Source organism: Uranotaenia lowii, chromosome 2, assembly GCF_029784155.1.
Source record: "Uranotaenia lowii strain MFRU-FL chromosome 2, ASM2978415v1, whole genome shotgun sequence".
Classification (NCBI taxonomy): Eukaryota; Metazoa; Arthropoda; class Insecta; order Diptera; family Culicidae; genus Uranotaenia; species Uranotaenia lowii.
This window is the reverse complement of record NC_073692.1, coordinates 10,939,516-10,960,134: the sequence shown is the minus strand read 5'-3', so window position 1 is coordinate 10,960,134 and position 20,619 is coordinate 10,939,516. Positions and strand designations below refer to the sequence as shown.

At 40.2% G+C, this 20,619-nt stretch overlaps 2 protein-coding genes across 2 annotated transcripts; both read left to right on the top strand.

The window, feature by feature from the left end:
* Positions 1 to 6,153: 6,153 nt before the first annotated feature.
* On the top strand, positions 6,154 to 7,087 carry LOC129749696 (fibrinogen C domain-containing protein 1-like). Its single transcript, XM_055744745.1, has 2 exons — positions 6,154 to 6,792; positions 6,855 to 7,087. The coding sequence occupies exons 1-2, from the start codon at positions 6,164 to 6,166 to the stop codon at positions 7,021 to 7,023; spliced, it is 798 nt and encodes a 265-aa protein (XP_055600720.1). The 5' UTR covers positions 6,154 to 6,163; the 3' UTR covers positions 7,024 to 7,087.
* Positions 7,088 to 13,623: 6,536 nt separating this feature from the next.
* Positions 13,624 to 18,720, top strand: LOC129741056 (uncharacterized). Its single transcript, XM_055732756.1, has one exon. It carries the CDS (start codon positions 13,624 to 13,626, stop codon positions 18,718 to 18,720), a length of 5,097 nt encoding a protein of 1,698 aa, XP_055588731.1.
* Positions 18,721 to 20,619: the final 1,899 nt, after the last annotated feature.

Sequence of the window (20,619 nt, the reverse complement as noted above, 5' to 3'; positions counted from 1 at the left end):
TTTTAAATCTGTACTGTTCATTAGACTGAGTCTATTTGGGGTCATTTTTGAATTTCTCAAATCCTGGGGCCTAAAAATCATTTTTGGTTCAAAACTGGTCCATGATTTTGGGCAGAATTTGAGGTAATGTTTACACGCGTAAATATTTACTTAGAATGTTTGTATGGGAAATTTGAATATTTTGTTCTGAAAAACCTTGAGTGCAACAAAATTGCATACAATCTTCAATAAACAAGTTTTTGAAAATTGGAAAATCAACTACGAATACGAATGATGAAAAATATCCCAGATTCCAAGGTTTGTTTTCCGCTCTTGGATTTGTTCGAATATATATTACTTATCTTATTATTCTAAAAATCTGTATTTACTTACCTCTTTTGGTGTTCCGGAAATTTCGAAGGGAGGTTAAAAAAGAAGAATTTTATATTTGTTCTAGCTGTATCCATAAACTGTCTTTTGATATTATCAAGTAATCCAAACTTTTAATTGCAAATCAGATTCATGATAGTTTTTTTGCGCTTTTTTTTCTAAATGTGCTAAAAATGGGAATTTTGATGGAATTTTAGAGAAAATTTTAATAAAGATAAATTTAAGATATTTTTTTTAACTAATATAAGTCAAATCTATACGTCATATCGCTTCAACAAAGTTGTTAAATGAGTTAACATCTTTAATATAAAAAAATGAATTTCTTGAATGATGTCAGAAATAGTTGAAGTTTTAGCTATTCTTCGTAGTATATAATAAATTGAAGAATTTATTTTTTTCACAACGTTATATTTCTTAAACAAGAACATCTGGGCAAGATCTGAATCCATGATTGAATGTACCCGTCATATCGCCAAAACTAGGGATGATAGACAAAATCTGACAAATGCTTTGTATTTTTTACGCCGAAATATTCTAAAATCAGTTATTAAAACTTAAGCTTAAAATTGCTGTTCCCTGTCTAGTATTTTGTATAAAAAATTCAGTTGAAGTTCAGGGTGAATATAACAGTTTATACGCAGAAGACTGTCTCCTGATTGCCCTTCGCAACTGAACGTACAGCGATCGAGTATTGCTGATGATTGTTACCGGACCTAAATATTCGATCATCGTTCGTTCGAGAAAATCAACTTTTTGGTCCATTTTGCCAGACAATTATTGTAAAAAAAGCAGGTATTGGATAAATAATCGTAATCTTGTAATCAGCAATGATCACGAACTATTTAGAAGAAAAAACGATTTATGTATTGGATTATATATTAGACTGAGTAGATTTGGGGTCATTTTTGAATTTCTCAAACCCTGGGGTCTAAAAAGCTTTGTCTTGGTCCAAAACTCATCCATGATTATTTGTAGAATTTTTAAGTAACGTTTACATGAGTAAATTTGAACTTTTAGGTTTGTATGGGAAAATTGAATATTTTGTACTGAAAAATCAACATCGTTTTTGTTTCTTCTGTGGAGCTGATCCAGCTGACTGTTTTTGTGCCAATTTATAAAATTCCTAAGGGAAATTTTCCGCTGAACAACTTTGTCGAAGATTTTAACTTCGTATATTATTAAGCAAAAAAGTTATTAGCTGTTTAACAGAGGTATGTCTTTTCGCATTGATAAACAATGAATTCCATTGACATCCCTGCAGGGCGCCTAACGAGCTATGCATGACTACTTTTCTTGCTATACTTTGCGAGGCTCCAGCAGTGATGTCAATTATATTTGTCGTTTATCGATTCGAAAAGACATATCTCGGTTAAACTGTTAATAACTTTTTTGCCTAACAGAATACGAAGTTACGGTCTTCGACAAAGTTGTTCAGCGGAAAATTTCCCTTAGAAATTTTATAAATTGGCACAAAAACAGTCAGCTGGATCAGTTCCACCGAAGAAACAAAAACGATGTTGATTTTTCAGCACAAAATATTCAATTTTCCCATACAAACCTAAAAGTTCAAATTTACTCATGTAAACGTTACTTAAAAATTCTACAAAAAATCATGGATGAGTTTTGGACCAAGACAAAGCTTTTTAGACCCCAGGGTTTGAGAAATTCAAAAATGACCCCAAATCGACTCAATCTATTATATATGTTTTTGTTTTAATTTTTTCAAGCCAGAAACATTTTAAAGTGATAGAAATATTCAAGGCATATTTTGTGAAACTTTTCAAACATAGTTCAATAACTCAGAAAAATGTTTTGTTAAAATGTTTTGAGCTTATAGCATATTTGTTCTGCTCCATTTAGCACATTTTCCTAGAACATTTGATCCTCGTAAGTCATTCCAGTTTCGAGATATAGCTAAGGAATCAAGTATCCCTAGGGATCAAGTATCCTCATTCTCCCCTACTTTTTAAAAGATTTAGAGGTGAAAATTAAATATATCAATTCATTACCACCAACTTTTACGTTTTGAACTTTTCACCAAACCGATTAATTAACATGTAATATATAGTAATTTTATAAATACTCATGTTTTATAAAATAGTTCATTTTTATATTATGCAATCTATAGTATGCAATCACTTCAATATTTATGAAAACAAAAGTTATTCAAAACAAGGGCTTAGCTGCATGATTTATCCGAACCATGAACAACGAAACTTCTTATGTTCTTCTTTAAAAAAAAATTCTTGAAATAGTAGCAATCGTTCTTCAAGAGTTCCATCACCCTGGCAGATTTTGTTTTTTTTTCGAAAAGCGCCGATTTCGCCAACAATCTTTCAGATTTCTACCGATAACCTGTTGCCTCGGATTGGAATTCAGGCCAAGCATAAGGGCTCAAACGTAAAATTTAGTGCACGATTCTATTAATTCCTTCTAATATACCATACATATACACTAGACTGCCCCAAATGACCCGACTTTTGAAAAAGTTATACGCTGCAGGCTAAAATTGGTCCTGGGCCTAGTACAAGATCTCATGCCAAATTTGGGCCAGATCGGACCACGGGAAGGGGTCGCTCAACGAGCCTGAAGTTTGTATGGGATTTTGAGACATTTTGTTCGAGAGGAACATGAAAAACCAGTTTTTCATCAATAACTTTTGTCTCCCTCTGCCGATTTTTTTCAAAAACGGGTTTTCTTAAATCCTAAATTATGACAAATATTTCATCTGAAGGTTGCATTTCAATTAAAGTTAAGATAAAAAAGTTATTAAGCTTAAAAAATTGGTTAACTTTTTTAAGGGTGATATTCATCACTTTTTTAATGAGGCGAATAAAGTCCGACCAGAACACTCAATGTGAAATGCATGCCGTTTCGTCAAATAATGACCGATTTTAACCATTGTTGTTGCGCTCGATTGCACTTTTTAATGTTTTTCTGATATTTGAATTTGGATGATATTCACTTGATAGTTCGGAAAGAAGTAAGGGCGGAAAAATGCTTGACAATTGCATAACCACAGGGGCTTAGGAACATGACTGGACGATTTGTGATGCCAATTAAAAGATAAATTTAAATTTAAAGATGTTTAGAGTGTTTTTTATTACAAAAAATAATGAGATTGACACGTGAAGTTATTCAAAATCTTTTTTTTATTCATAGAGTAATTAACAAAGTTCACACAACATCGTAGCAATTGCTTCTTTTCGAAGCATGCACGGTAACAGAGTTTCAAATAAATTGCTTTGAAACGTAATGCGTACACTAAAAAAAAAAGGATTTTCAAACTTAAACACAATTCACTCTAAACCGAATAAAATACTTTGTTGAAATCAATTAACAATATTAACCTTCATACTGTATCAAAAGAAAGCTACAGCTAATATAATAATAACGTGAGAAAAATATAAAAGGACCTTTTTTCGAAAAATTATCATTTCATTAGCATCATAAAGCGTTGGTCCATGTGTTTTTCGATCTAAAAAAATGTTGGCGGTTGGTTCTGAGAATAACAACAATTCTGAATAGATTTTTTGAGAAAAAAAAAGATTCTGAGTTAGGTAGAAAAGATGAAACATAAACCACGCCCAAAGGCGGATATATGTACAATAGACTGCCCCAAATTTGTGTGGGAAATTTAAAACCTGTGCAATATTATGCGCTTTAGATTAAATTTGATTCTAGTACTAGTACAAGATATCATGCCAAATTTGGGACAGATCGAATTACGGCAAGGGGTCGCTCAACGAGACTGAAGTTTGTATGGCATTTTGAGACATTTTGCTCGGAAGAAACATAAAAAACCTGTTTTTCATCAATAACTTTGGTTTCCATTGGCCGATTTCTTTCAAAAATGGCTATTCTTAAAGGATGGTATTTATCACTGTTGATGAGTTGGGCCGGTCGAACATATTGACGCCTCATTAACAGTAATGAATACCACCGTAGAAAGTTAGCCTATTTTTGAAGCCTCATAACTTTTTTTTCTAAACTCTTATCGAAATGCAGTCTTCGGATGAAATATTTTTCATAATTTAGGCTTTTAGAATCATTGTTTTTGGAAGAAATCGACCGACGGGAACTAAAGTTATTGATGAAAAACTGTTTTTTTAATTGATATCACAAGTCGTCCAGTCATGTTCTTAAGCCCCTGTGGTTATGCAATTGTCAAGCATTTTTCCGCCCTTACTTCTTTCCGAACTATCAAGTGAATATGTATCATCCAAACTCAAATATTAGAAAAAACATTAAAAAGTGCAATCGAGCGCAACAACAATGGTTAAAATCGGTCATTATTTGACGAAACGGCATGCATTTCACATTGAGTGTTCTGGTCGGACTTTATTCGCCTCATTAAAAAAGTGATGAATATCACCCTTAAAAAAGTTAACCAATTTTTTAAGCTTAATAACTTTTTTATCTTAACTTTAATTGAAATGCAACCTTCAGATGAAATATTTGTCATAATTTAGGATTTAAGAAAACCCGTTTTTGAAAAAAATCGGCAGAGGGAGACAAAAGTGATTGACGAAAAACTGGTTTTCCATGTTCCTCTCGAACAAAATGTCTCAAAATCCCATACAAACTTCAGGCTCGTTGAGCGACCCCTTCCCGTGGTCCGATCTGGCCCAAATTTGGCATGAGATCTTGTACTAGGCCCAGGACCAATTTTAGCCTGCAGCGTATAACATTTTACAGGTTTTAAATTTCCCATACAAATTTGGGGCAGTCTAATATACACGTAATTGGTTAACCAAATCTATTCGCGATCGGGGGCGAATCTCCACTGTGCCTTTAATTTTAATTTTGAACCTCCGAAAAAAAAACGCGTGGAAAAATAAATGTCGAGGAATAACGAAGCAAAATGCGACCGTGAAAAAAAAAACACAACCGCACTCGAGCAAGGCCAACTTCGCTCCATCGAAAAACTGATTAAAATATTTTATGTGAACCGAATCTGATTACATGCAATTTAAAATATTCATCCAAATTGTTTTTTTTACTTTAGTCAAAACAAAGAGTAACCACTGAAAAATAATATCAAAAAATATAGACACGAGGCCTTCCCTTCCCCGTGTGATCGTTTATTCTACGGTCGTGTTACGAAGTGAATGTTGTTATTAAAAATGAAATATGGTTACAAAAATCCAGATAAAATTGTTCCTCAAGCGCTTTGAAGAATGACTGGATTTTTGGAAAGATTATTTTATTAGAGAAATTAATTGCTCTCAAATCTTGAAACTTTATATTGTGCATGAATTTGTCCAACAAAATTTCCCTTTTATCTATTTTTTCCAAGACATATTGGTCCATGTTGTTAAGGATGGTATCTGTCTCGGTAAACCTCTGCTTTAAACTGAAGTTTCTTCGTTCTGTTACTATGGATTTTTACAAGAAGGTCAGTAATCAACCGGATATTTATTTGTGTTTGTTAACGATTCCAACAGGTCATTGAAGTGGCTTTTTTACATTCCTAATTATTCTGATTTTGAATTGTTATAAGCATTATCAGTGACTTTTAATAATAATCTTCTAAATGGTATATTAATAACGCACAATTCAGATTCCAAGAAGAATCAATAAATAGATCACCTACCTCCGGTAGCTTCACGCGTGATTCGCGTCATCCAGTTCAGTACCAAGAATCACTGGTTTATGCAATAGGACATCGGCTATTAGAATAAGTGTCAATCTGATAACGCACAAGGTCGAACGACGGGACGCGACGCATCGAGACTATAAATGGCGATGCCCGACGATCAATCCCCTATCAGTTCCAGAATCTCCAGCTATAATGAGAACCTTCATTGCTTTGGCGATCGCGCTCCTTTGCGTCCATGCGGAGGCATCCGGTAATAAGCCAGTGTGGCCTGTGGTTCCGAAATCTTGCGTAAATGTCAACGTGACCGGAATCTATTTGATCAACCCTCATCGTGGTTTTGGCCAACCGTACGAAGTTTACTGCGAACAGGACTGGGTGAGTGGAGGAGAAAATAGTGCCCCCGGATGGTCTTGGGAAGGAGGATGGATCGTGATCCAGAGACGGATGGACGGCTGGACTCACTTCAACCGGAACTGGGAGGCCTATGAGAACGGATTCGGTGATATCGAGGGAGAGTTCTGGCTCGGTTTGAAAAAGATCCATCAACTCACCTATGGACAGCGTTGGGAGCTCCGGATCGTTCTGGAAGATGTCCAGGGCTTGGTGAAGGAGGCCAGATACAGCGACTTCGTGGTCGGTGAATCGAGCGATGCCTATCGCTTGAAAAGTGTTGGAAACTACACCGGAACTGCTGGCGATTCCCTCAGTGGCCTGGTTGAGATGCCATTCTCCACCAACGATGTAGATAACGATCTGGTTCCGGAGTTCAACTGTGCCGAGAAGTATTTGGGTGGATGGTGGCATCGCAGCTGTCATGATAGGTGAGTTTGGCGAAGTGGGGATTATTCGATCTGATTCTAACTGGTAACTCTATTTTTTATAGCAACCTGAATGGGTGGTACGTTAAGGAAATCAAACCGGAATGGAAATGTGGAATGGTCGTCTGCTGGAAGGGACTTGGCTGGCCTTACAGCCCCCTGAAGAATGTTCGCATGATGATCCGTCCCTGGAAGAGAAATTGGCCGGTGGTTCCTCATTGGACGGATTTGTAGATCCGATCACTCATCTGTCACTGCCATTTCGAATGTTAACGTACATTTCGTAATCAGTTCAGCTTTTCGAAACAGTTATACTCAGATAACATGAATAAATTTAATTTATAATTCAAATTAGCCTTTAATTACTGTTTTTTTTTTGTTTCTGTGCTTTAAGTATATGCTGATATCATGTCTGCGTCTCTATAAACATAAATTTTGCAGCTGATGATTTCTGACAAAGCCAGTTGAAGTTTAAATATTTTACGCCTAGAGTTTAGGAAAACAAACCACACGTAAAAAATAAACAAATAGAAAAGGCAAACTAAACCAAAAGCAATGGAACTTGAAGCTTTATTAGGTGAGATGAGCTCTAATCAATCCCAGAAACATCAACTAGATGTTACCCAATCCCAGTAGCTAATAAGATAGTAAATTACAATTTGATTTTTCCTTTGATTATCTTTAGAAAACATGGATGAAATCTCTATTCTTTGATAAAGAATATTTTAAAAACCATGAAAATATAGAACACAGCGCCAATGATTGAACTACTCCTTGATTGACCGAGGCCATCAGTTTTGATGAGAGGTCACAAGAATAATGTTAGCTCCGTCACAATTTCGTAAATAATCTTTGAACATCAATAATGGCGCCGGCCACGTCCTAATAATTAATTGATAGAAGAAAATTTTAGAAAGAGATGGATAAATTCATAATCATGCTTTTTAAACAATTTTGATTGGAAATTTGGATGAAAGGATTTGCTTAGGCAGGAGAAACTTTTGACTAGTGTGGTTATTAATTTTTAATCCTTTTCTCCTATGCTCCTCTTATTCCTTATTGAATAATTTTTATTCTGATTTCTTATCTATTGGAAATTTATTCTATATTTGAAATTTGATGCTGGAAAATATTTTTAACTTTTCAATAGCTGTAGAATATCACTCATCAAGTAATAAAACAAAACTAATTTTTATCTGAGTAAATATTAAAAAAAATTATTCAGACTTGGTATATAAAAAACAATATTATATTTAAACCTTGATGAAGCTAGCATAAAAGAAATCTGATATTCTCGGAACAAAAATATCAATACAGAAAAAATAAGAAATCAACATGAAAGCTTTGTAAATTCGCAAAAATATTCAACACTTAGAGGTGACAAAAAGTAATAACAATGGAATGTTCTGGATATTCTAAATGATATTCTTTACAAATAATTTGACAATGTTAAAATGAATCAGGTTGATTCTATTTTCAGAGAATGATATATTTTAAATAATGTTTGAAAGTTTGAATAAAGTTTGGAGTTTCTGTAAATGTATCACTATAAAAACAATAGCAGGACAGGATCCAGAAATTGCCTTGAACAAGGAAAATATCATCAAACTTTCACAAAATCGAAAATCATAGTAAAATAGATAAAATATAAAGGAAAAAAGAAAAAAAAAACAGAAAATGTTTTTATTTTTAAACATACAAAGCTTAAATCGAGATAATAAAAACTATCGCGTATCAAACCTAAATAACATTAGACCATTTAAAATTAAAAAGTTGTTGAAAGTTGTCAAAATTGTCAAAATTGTCAAAATTGTCAAAAGTGTCAAAATTGTCAAAATTGTCAAAATTGTCAAAATTGTCAAAATTGTCAAAATTGTCAAAATTGTCAAAATTGTCAAAATTGTCAAAATTGTCAAAATTGTCAAAATTGTCAAAATTGTCAAAATTGTCAAAATTGTCAAAATTGTCAAAATTGTCAAAATTGTCAAAATTGTCAAAATTGTCAAAATTGTCAAAATTGTCAAAATTGTCAAAATTGTCAAAATTGTCAAAATTGTCAAAATTGTCAAAATTGTCAAAATTGTCAAAATTGTCAAAATTGTCAAAATTGTCAAAATTGTCAAAATTGTCAAAATTGTCAAAATTGTCAAAATTGTCAAAATTGTCAAAGTTGTCAAAATTGTCAAAATTGTCAAAATTGTCAAAATTGTCAAAATTGTCAAAATTGTCAAAATTGTCAAAATTGTCAAAATTGTCAAAATTGTCAAAATTGTCAAAATTGTCAAAATTGTCAAAATTGTCAAAATTGTCAAAATTGTCAAAATTGTCAAAATTGTCAAAATTGTCAAAATTGTCAAAATTGTCAAAATTGTCAAAATTGTCAAAATTGTCAAAATTGTCAAAATTGTCAAAATTGTCAAAATTGTCAAAATTGTCAAAATTGTCAAAATTGTCAAAATTGTCAAAATTTTCAAAATTGTCAAAATTGTCAAAATTGTCAAAATTGTCAAAATTGTCAAAATTGTCAAAATTGTCAAAATTGTCAAAATTGTCAAAATTGTCAAAATTGTCAAAATTGTCAAAATTGTCAAAATTGTCAAAATTGTCAAAATTGTCAAAATTGTCAAAATTGTCAAAATTGTCAAAATTGTCAAAATTGTCTGAACGCGCACTTCTAATTTGTACGCGCATGCGCGCTTCTAATTTGTAGCGAAATGCGCAATAACGTTCATAAGGAACAGTTGAAATGGAACAGTGCGAATGTCATCTAATTATGTTTTGTTTACGTTTTTACATAGCTCAGTAGCATTCGAGCTAGAATAAAAGTTACCGCCGCGAAATATAGACCGTTTTTTGCTCCCGAAATAAAAGTTGTTTTTCGCCAAGTAGTGATTTTTTTTGTACCCGCGAGTTTCTTGATTGGATCCGAAAAGTTCTTCCGGGAGTGCAGAAACATTTTGGTCCTTCGTAACCGGATACCACATCCCGTTTTCCCGGAGAATTTCGGTGGATTAGTTTCGCGGTGTTGTGCAAATTGTGCTGCTGATTGGTGACGCAAAAATCGCCATCGCTAAAAACTTTTCGCGGACAATAAAAAGTGGTCCCCTTTGTGCTGCTGGCTTGGGACGCGAAAAAATCGCCATCGCAAATTGATTGCCCAGCTCATCGAACAATTTGGCGAGTGTGATAAGTGCCTGAAAGTGTGCAGAAAAAAGTGCATCGAGCCAGCTTGGAGTGAACCACGACACCTAGGAAGGACATCACGGAGCTTGAAGGCAACCTCGGACATCGGACATCGTAGTTCATCACATAATTTGGGAAGTACTATTGTGTTGTTGAGAAATAAAGATTGAGATTGCATGTGAGGTGTTTTTTCTTGGTTGCATGAGGTGTGCCCTTTTTAAATATAAGTTGGTCTTGGTTTGCGCTGGTTTTTTCTCCGTTGTTGTTCCGCTGGTTGTGCCCCCCTGCTGCAGTCAACAAGTTCGACGGTTTCGTCAATCGGGTTTCGCGGTTGTGTGGAACGTCGAGTAGATCGGGAACAGCTGTTAGTGCTACAGTGCAGTTTGGTGATAGTGTTTTAGTTTTGCATTGGACGAATTGGGCCGAACGGACTTCAGTTTTTTTACAAATTAAAACTTAGTGAAAATAAAAACCGTTACTTACTTACTTACTTAATGATCCCGCGCCGATCCTCCGGTGCATAGGGCCGTGGTAAAAGACCTCCACTGTTGACGATCCGGAGCCAGCGTCTTCACCTGGTCCCAGTCAAGATTTTCGTCGACAGTTCGGATTTCAGCGGCTAGGCTTCGCCGCCACGAGTTTCTGGGCCTGCCTCTTCTTCGATGACCTTCTGGATTCCAATCTAGCGCCTCTCTGCAAATCTCGTTTTCATCTTTTCGCAGCGTGTGCCCAATCCATCTCCACTTACGTTCTCGAATCTCGATTTCTAGCGCCCTTTGATGACACCGGCGATGTAGTTCCTCATTCGAGATCCAGTTGCCAGGCCACCAAGCGCGGATGATATTCCGCAGGCAGCGGTTTACAAATACTTGCAGTTTTCGCGTCGTCACCGCATATGTGCACCAAGTTTCGCACCCGTACAGCAATACGGATTTGACGTTTGAGTTGAAGATTCGGATTTTTGTTCGTAGAGAGATCTGGCGTGACCGCCAGATGTTTCGGAGACTCGCAAACGCAAATCGGGCCTTTCTGATCCGGGTTTCGATGTCTTTCCTGGTACCACCATCAGGCGTTATCTGGCTACCAAGATACTGGAAGCACTCCACTTTCTCAACTTGTTGCCCAGCTACCATGAAACTGGAGGGATTTCCTGTGTTGATCTCCATCGACTTGGTCTTTCCGACATTGACTTTGAGACCTGCTGCCTTGGAACTTTCGGTGAGGTCGTCGAGTTTGCTCTGCATATCCGGTTGCGTTTGGGCGAGCAAAACAATATCGTCAGCCAGGTCAAGGTCGTTCAGATGCTCCATTGTTGAAGGATTCCACGGCAATCCTCGGTTCGGTGCACAGTCGATCGATCCAGTCAGAATCTCATCCATTACGATTAGAAAAAGTAGCGGTGATAAAATACATCCTTGTCTCACTCCAGCAGTTACCGGGATTGGTTCGGACAAGACACCATCGTGCAAGACCTTGCATGAAAATGCCTCGTATTGTGCTTCGATGAGATGGACTAGTTTCTCTGGGACCCCTCGTCGCCTTAGAGCCGCCCAGATGTTTTCATGGTTGAGTCGGTCGAATGCTTTTTCGAAATCAACGAACACCAGCAGAAGAGAGTCCTGGAATTCGTTGATTTGTTCCAGTATGATTCGTAGCGTTGTGATGTGGTCCACACATGATCGTCCGGATCGGAATCCAGCTTGTTGCCGTCGGAGTGTAGCGTCGATTTTCTCCTGGATCCTGTTCAGGATCACTTTGCAGAGTACTTTAAGGGTTGTACAGATCAACGTTATGCCTCGCCAGTTACCGCACTCTGTCAGGTCTCCTTTCTTCGGGACCTTTACGAGGATACCCTGCATCCAGTCGGCCGGGAATGTTGCAGTATCCCAGATGTCAGCGAAAAGACGGTGCAACATTTGTGCTGACAGGGCAGGGTCGGCTTTCAGCATTTCAGCAGGGATACAATCGATCCCAGGTGCTTTGTTGGATTTCATGTTTTTGATTGCCGCTTCTATTTCAGCCAGCGAGGGCGCTTCCGAGTTGACGCCATTTATGCGACTTACTGTAGGCGCCTCGAGCTGCGGGTTCTGTTGGCCATCGCTATTCGTGACTCGGAAGAGTTGTTCGAAGTGCTCAGTCCATCGTTTGAGCTGATCTGTTCGATCGGTCAATAACTGACCTGCTCGGTCTTTCAGCGGCATTCTTGCATTAGTCCTTGCACCACTGAGGCGGCGAGAAATGTCATAAAGTAATCGGATATCTCCATTGGCGGCGGCTCTTTCCCCCTCTTCGGCTAGGGAGTTTGTCCAGGCTTTCTTGTCTCGTCTACAAGCTCGTTTAACTGCCTTTTCCAGCTCCGCATATCGTAAGCGGGCGGCTGATTTGGCTGACCCGGTACATGCCTGCTCAATTCCGACTTTCGCCTTTCTCCGATCATCGACCATCCTCCAAGTTTCATCCGACATCCATTCACTTCTTCTTCCACAAACTTTACCGAGAGTACCATGGCTCGTCGTGATAAAGGCATTCTTGATTCCACACCACTGTTCTTCGACTGTTCCGTCTGTCGGCAGCTCCGAGGCTCGGGATTCTAGCTGTTCAACGTATGCCCTTTTCACCTCTGGATTCTCCAACCGGCGGACGTCGTATCGACACCCGACTTTCTCCTCGCGCCGTTGGACACGCGCAACTCTCAGTCGTATCTCGCCAAGGACGAGGTGATGGTCAGATGCAATGTCTGCGCTTCGCTTGTTGCGGACATCAAGAAGGCTCCTTCTCCATTTTCGGCTGATGCAGATGTGGTCAATTTGATTTTCTGTTCGGCCATCTCGGGATACCCAAGTGACCTTATGTGCTGGTCGATGGGGGAAGAGCGATCCACCGATCACCATGTTGTTGTTGCCACAAAATTCTACAAACAGCTCTCCGTTTTCGCTCATCTGTCCTAAGCCATGGCGCCCCATGATGCGCTCAAGGTCTTGATTGTCGGAGCCAATCTTTGCGTTGAAGTCGCCCAAATGGATTTGAATGTCACCCTTCGGAATTCTCTCTACCACGCTGTTCAGTTGACTGTAAAACTGCTCTTTCTCCTGCAAATCGGCAACGTCAGTTGGCGCATAACACTGGACCATTGTAAGGTTTCTAACCCGTGTTCTAAATCTGGCTACGATTATTCTTTCGTTTATCGGTTCCCATCTAATGAGGGCCGCGTAGGCCTGCGGGCTTAACAGGAAACCAACTCCTCGTTCCCGAGTAGCATGTTCTCCTCGTATGCCAGAGTAAAAAATAAAAATAAAAACCGTGAAAGTGAAAAAGTGCAACATGGCTAAAAACTTACAATCGCAGCTAAAAACTCTGCAAAAACGTGAACGACAAATAGTGCTTATGCTGGACAGTGTCGATCGGTTTTTGCAACACTATAATTCGGAACATGATGAGTGTCAATTAACTTCAAGGATTCAAGCTTTGGATCCAGTGTACAGTGAGTTTTACGAAGTGCGTGGAAAAATAGAGATTGCTTTGGAAGAAGCCGATGAAAAGCTGGACAAGGATTTGGAAGAGGACACTAAAAAGGAAGCAGAAAAGTAACGACAGGATGAGAACGAGAGGATTTTGCTGGAGTTTGAGGATCGATTTTTCGAGTTGAAGGGAATGCTCATGAAACTTCAATCGTCGAAAGCATCTCAGCCAAACGACGAGTCGAGATTCAGCCAAGATCGGTCCGCCCCATTTTCTCGTGTCAAGCTTCCAGAGATTCGACTTCCAACCTTCAACGGAAAGATCAAGGAATGGGTGACGTTCAGAGATAGCTTTCGGAGTCTCATTCATTGCAATCCTCAGCTAGGATCTACGGAGAAATTCACGTATCTCAGGTCTGCCGTCACAGGTGATGCGTTGAAGGATATCGCATCCATTGAACTCACCGATGCCAACTATGATATCGCTTGGGATATTTTGGAGGAGCGTTACGAGAATCGTAAGCTCATTGTGAAGGCTTACCTGGACGCTTTATTCGCTTTAGAACCTCTGAAGAAAGAAGGCTACGACGGGCTGAATAATCTGATCACCGAGTTCGAGAAGAATCTTCAGATGCTGCAGAAGGTCGATGAAGAAACCGAAGGCTGGAGTACAATCCTGGGTTACATGCTGAGCTCCCGTCTTGATCCTGTTACTCTTCGAAATTGGGAAACACACCATAACAGCAAGGAAGTTCCCAGGTACGAAGACCTGAAGAAGTTTTTACGCAACTATTGCAGTGTTCTCCAATCTGTAGCGCCATCGAAAGGGTCAAGTTCAACAGACAACAAGCAATCCAGGAGTTCAGTATGTAATACCGCATACAAGTCGTCGAATCGGTGTCCGTTCTGCAACGAGCCGTGGCATTCACCCTTCCACTGCCAGAAGTTCATGCGTCTAAAATTGTCTGAGCGTTTGGACGCGGTAAATCGAGCCAGAGTCTGCCGTAACTGTTTCCAGAGTGGTCATTTCGCAGCGAATTGCAGCCGAAGTACCTGTCGTCATTGTCACCAGAAGCATCATTCGTTAATCCACGCGTCGCGATCCTCCGTTCCACACCCGTTGAATCCAAAGCCGTATCAACAGTCAACGTCACAACCCATCGTTCAACAAGCATCGTTCCAACAGCCAAATCCACAACTCCAACCAACAAACACCGAGAACTTGCACACCTCAACACAAAATGCACCAACCACCTCACAACACACAAACACACAACAAACCTCAACACATAGTAACACCAGTCAAAATTATGTCGCACTTCCTGCTTCTCCTTCGAATAACATTATTCTGTCAACGGCTCTAATAAGAGTGAAAGATCGTCATGGCAACACGCTGATTGCTCGAGCTCTTCTTGATTCTTGTTCGCAACATTGCCTCATGACAAGTGACTTCTCTCGCAAGCTGCGCTTCGTTGAATCGCCCACGTTCCTGTCGGTCCAAGGTATTGGATCATCGCAAAGTGTTTCAACAAAGGCTGTAAGCGCTGAAATAACTCCCCGTTCGCCGAAGATGTCCCGCTTCCAGGAAACTGTGCAATTTTTCGTTTTACCAAAGCTCACACTTCATTTGCCAACAACTTCGTTTGATCCATCCACTTTGCCGCTTCCTGATGCATCACTCCTGGCAGATCCGTATTTCCATGAGTCAAGGCGCATAGACGTAATAATTGGCGCTGAATATTACATGGACTTGCTTACAAACGACAGACGGAAGATAACTGCAAACGGACCAACTCTACAAAAGACCGTATTCGGATGGATTGTCTCGGGTCGAGTATCAAGCGCAACACCATCCATTTCTCAGACTTATGTTTGCTCAACTGTAGATCTTCAAGATCAATTGATGAAGTTTTGGGAACTGGAAACCTGCCGCGTTAAAAGCGTCCTGTCGATAGAAGAATCGTTGTGTGAAAATATCTTTCGAGAAACTACGATACGTGACACTGAAGGCCGATTCGTCGTTACACTTCCCAAGAAAGAGTCTGTGATTGATCAAATCGGCAACTCACTCACGAGAGCTGCTAGTCGTTTTACGGCACTGGAAAGGCGATTCGAAACCGATGCGGATTTGAAGAAGTTGTATGCTGCCTTCGTCCACGAATACCTTGCACTAGGGCACATGCAAGAAGTGTCAGACAAGTCGGATCTAGAAAAAGGCTACTACATACCGCATCTCCCTGTGTTTAAACCTGACAGTACGACGACAAAATTGCGAGTGGTGTTCGATGCATCATGCAAGTCATCCTCTGGTGTTTCGTTGAATGACGCTCTAATGGTGGGACCCGTCGTCCAGGATGAGCTGCTGGATATCACGCTACGCTTCAGGCTTCATCAGTACGCGATTGTAGCTGACATAGCCAAGATGTATCGAATGATCAAGGTGCAACGTGGGGATCATCGGTGGCAGAGGATTTTGTGGCGAGATTCAAGAGATGAGTCTATTCGGACCTTCGAACTTAACACCGTTACTTACGGTACTTCCTCCGCCCCTTATCTTGCTACAAGGTGTTTGCAACAATTGTCCCAGGATGGAGCTGAGGAATATCCGATCGCAGCTGAGGTGCTCGCTTCTGCGTTCTACGTCGACGACATGCTGATTAGTGTCAAATCCATTGAGGAAGGAAAGCAACTTGTGCAGCAAATGATGAGCCTCATGGATTCTGCTGGAATGTCTCTCAGAAAGTACGTTTCTAACTGCTCGGATATTCTACGAAATGTACCCTCCCATCTCTGTGATGAACGATTGGTTTGTGAGTTAGACTCAACCAGGTCTACTGTGAAAACCCTTGGATTGCAGTGGCAGCCTAGCTCCGACGACTTCCGCTTCAGTACGATTTCTTGGGATGATAAAGCACCGATTACCAAGCGAAAAGTATTGTCAGACGTAGCACGGCTTTTCGATCCCTTAGGACTAGTTGGCCCCGTCGTAATCCAAGCTAAAATCTTTGTACAAGATCTGTGGAAACTCCAATGTGATTGGGATGAGGAACTGAGCGTTGAGCTTCAAGAGCAGTGGAGGGAGTATCGTCGAAATTTTGCAAGTTTAGACAGTTTGTCAGTGCCCCGTTGGGTTGGTTTGAGTCAGGAGACAAGAGTCGTAGAAATTCACGGATTTTGTGATGCGTCAGACAAAGCGTACGGAGCATGCTTATATGTCAGAACCGTTGATGCTAATGAGGAGATTCTAGTTCGACTGTTGACGGCGAAGTCGAGAGTAGCCCCTCTCGAAAACCTGAAGAAGAAAAAGAAGAGGCAATCTACGCCACGATTAGAATTGTCATCAGCTTTACTTCTCGCGCACCTGTATGAAAGAGTCTCCAGAAGCATCAAGTTGCAGTCAGCAAAATCCCACTTTTGGACTGATTCCATGATAGTTAAGTGTTGGCTATCATCCCCACCTTCGCGTTGGAAAGAGTTTGTAGCAAACCGAGTCTCCGAGATCCAACACATCACGGTCGCTGGAACATGGAATCACGTAGCAGGAGTTGAAAACCCGGCAGATATAATTTCCCGAGGCATGATTCCAGCACAGTTGCAGTATCAATCGCTGTGGTTTCAAGGCCCATCTTGGTTGAGGCTTGAAGAGAAACACTGGCCCCAGAATATGAACGTCGTTGAGGAGTCGTTAGAGAAGTCATCGTTGGAAGAAAAGGCGAGTACCACGGCTGTAGCACAGGTTGTAGAACCAAGCGAAGTATTTGGATGGAGATCCTCTTACATAGAGCTAATGCGCCTTGTGGCATGGATGCGACGATTTCGATTCAACTCTCAGATTGCGCATAGAGATATTAAAAGAAGTGGTGCCCTGACTCTCACAGAACTCGATGAATCGCTGAAGACGCTTGTACGAATCGCTCAGGAAGAGAGCTTTCCGAAAGAGTACTGTGATTTGAAGAACAATCGTCCGATTTCACCGTCATCAAAACTGATGACATTGACGCCGGAGATGGTAGATGGGTTAATCCGGATTGGCGGCCGGCTCCGACATGCATCGATTTCCGATAACCGAAAGCACCCGTACATCTTGGATCATCGACATCCGTTTACCGAAACAGTGATGACATACTATCACCGAAAGTTGTTTCACGCAGGTCAACAGCTTCTCATTGCTGCAGTTAGAGATCAATTCTGGCCAACGCACATCGGAACCCTTGCTCGCTCTGTGATCTTCAAATGTGTCCCTTGCTTCCGCGTGAAACCAAAGATCCAGGAACAGATCATGGCAGATCTACCAGTTGAACGAGTGACTCAGTGCCCAGTTTTTGAGAGAGTTGGTGTGGATTACTGTGGGCCATTTTTCGTAACGTACCCTCAGCGAAAATGTCGGCCTGTAAAGGTTTTCATCGCCATCTACGTTTGCCTTGTGACAAAGGCTGTGCACATGGAAGTCGCTTCAGATTTGTCTACGCAAGGTTTCCTCGCCACCTTTCAACGGTTTTGTAGTCGTCGAAGTGCTCCTCGATTGGTGATGTGCGACAATGCGAAGAATTTTGTTGGAGCAAAACGTGTTCTGGATGAAGTTCACGGGTTGTTCATCAGCAAGCAGTTCCAAAACACGGTGGTTGACTACGCAGCAAACCAAGGCATCGAGTTTCATTTCATCCCTGCACGCTCGCCAAATTTTGGAGGACTTTGGGAATCTGCAGTGAAATCGTTTAAAACTTTGCTCAAACGGACAGTTGGACAGCGCTCGCTTGGACACGAGGAGTTCCAGACAATCGTGGTGAAGATTGAGGCAGCATTGAACTCCAGACCTATCACCGAACTCAGCAATGATCCTGATGACTTCGAACCGCTCACACCAGGACATTTCCTGGTGCAAAAGAAAATGACTGCTCTCCCTGAACGCGATTTGAAGGACGTACCGGAGTCGAGACTGAAGGTCTGGCAGAGAATGGAACAGATTTCCCAGAATCTGTGGGCAAAGTGGTCGACTCAGTACCTGTCTAACCTCAACAACCGAACGAAGTGGACTAAGAAGAAGGACAACATCAAAATCGGCACCTTGGTCATACTGAAGGAGGAAAATTTCCCGCCTCTGCAGTGGCCCATGGCACGAGTAGTAGACCTGCACCCTGGTACAGATGGAAACATACGCGTTGTCACTGTTCGCACACAGAACGGCACATACAAGAGAGGCATTTCGAAAATTTGCGTGTTACCCATCCGTGACAACCTACAATCGTCAGAAGAGGAGAACCTGGACTCCTCCACCGGCGGAGATCAATAGATCTCCGCCTTCCCAGTTAAGTTATGTGTTTGTTTGAATTTCAAAAAGCTCACCGAATTTCTTTTCCATAGGGTTACGATGCCTCCCAAACTCAGACAACTCTGAGACATCCCATGTGGATAGCACTTTCGCCTAAATTGAGGTAATCTGTTTTGTTTCGGTGGTGGTCAGTCGTATGTTTGCATGCATGAGTAAAGCCTGAATACTCGTCGCCTGTCAGCCTGTTTTTAAACAGTCCCACGTCGTAACAGTCTGTTGCGAAGTGTATCGCAGTGTCAATCTGCGGAAGTCCCGTTCATCTCTAATTGAGATCCCCGTTTTGATATTTTGAGGAAAAGTGGTGCCAATGAAGAGGGAGAAGACTAGTATTCGCCCCCTGAACGCCTGCGCAGTGGTCATGGACAGGTTTGGCCAACCCCGACGTGCTCACCCAGCGTAGAAGTTCGCCAGCAGCATCACCAACCAAGAGATCATCAACTCGAAGTCCAGCGCGTAACAGATGGAGGTCATCACACGCCATAGGGCGTCCGCGGAGGCCCGGAGGCCTCCGCTCCAGGGAAATTTGTCGTCGCCCACCGAAGCCAATCATCCGTTTCAACGTCATCGTATGAGTACGGTGACCCCAAAGTTCAGCAAGATTCGTCCGTAGTCGTAACCACGTTGTAGTCCAGGAAGCAAGAGTTCGAGCAGAAATTCCACCAACACATTCGTCATCACTATCAGTCCGTCATCCGTAGATCACCGAAGAGGTTGCGCAGCATCATTTTTTCAAAGGTAAATGCACTTTAGTATGTGTTCGTCGAAGCACATTGCAGTACTACACACCTTAAGAGAATTTTTATCCTCTTCGAGGTGATCAGCAGCAGCAGTCATCAATCATCTGGCTTGGTTCGATCCATGGTACAGTCCGATCTACCCGAGAATCCCGAAGTACACCGCAGTGAAGGTTAACAGTTCCGTCTGATTATGGTTCAGACTCTCTCCGATACGAGTTGCTACTCGTCACCAGTTCGTGTATACACAACATCAATAATTTTAAGATTAGATTGTAATTACTTAAACTGTAGGAAACAAAATTGTGAAGTTAGTTAATTGAAATGATATTTCAAGGCGGCCGGCATGAACGCGCACTTCTAATTTGTACGCGCATGCGCGCTTCTAATTTGTAGCGAAATGCGCAATAACGTTCATAAGGAACAGTTGAAATGGAACAGTGCGAATGTCATCTAATTATGTTTTGTTTACGTTTTTACATAGCTCAGTAGCATTCGAGCTAGAATAAAAGTTACCGCCGCGAAATATAGACCGTTTTTTGCTCCCGAAATAAAAGTTGTTTTTCGCCAAGTAGTGATTTTTTTTGTACCCGCGAGTTTCTTGATTGGATCCGAAAAGTTCTTCCGAGAGTGCAGAAACAATTGTCAAAATTGTCAAAATTGTCAAAATTGTCAAAATTGTCAAAATTGTCAAAATTGTCAAAATTGTCAAAATTGTCAAAATTGTCAAAATTGTCAAAATTGTCAAAATTGTCAAAATTGTCAAAATTGTCAAAATTGTCAAAATTGTCAAAATTGTCAAAATTGTCAAAATTGTCAAAATTGTCAAAATTGTCAAAATTGTCAAAATTGTCAAAATTGTCAAAATTGTCAAAATTGTCAAAATTGTCAAAATTGTCAAAATTGTCAAAATTGTCAAAATTGTCAAAATTGTCAAAATTGTCAAAATTGTCAAAATTGTCAAAATTGTCAAAATTGTCAAAATTGTCAAAATTGTCAAAATTGTCAAAATTGTCAAAATTGTCAAAATTGTCAAAATTGTCAAAATTGTCAAAATTGTCAAAATTGTCAAAATTGTCAAAATTGTCAAAATTGTCAAAATTGTCAAAATTGTCAAAATTGCCAA

Excerpts from the sequence above, each read along its gene's own strand:
- LOC129741056 (XM_055732756.1), top strand. The coding sequence starts at position 13,624 with ATGCTCATGAAACTTCAATCGTCGAAAGCATCTCAGCCAAACGACGAG.
- LOC129749696 (XM_055744745.1), top strand. The coding sequence starts at position 6,164 with ATGAGAACCTTCATTGCTTTGGCGATCGCGCTCCTTTGCGTCCATGCG. Across the intron at positions 6,793-6,854 it reads CATCGCAGCTGTCATGATAG|CAACCTGAATGGGTGGTACG; the intron begins GTGAGTTTGGCG and ends TATTTTTTATAG.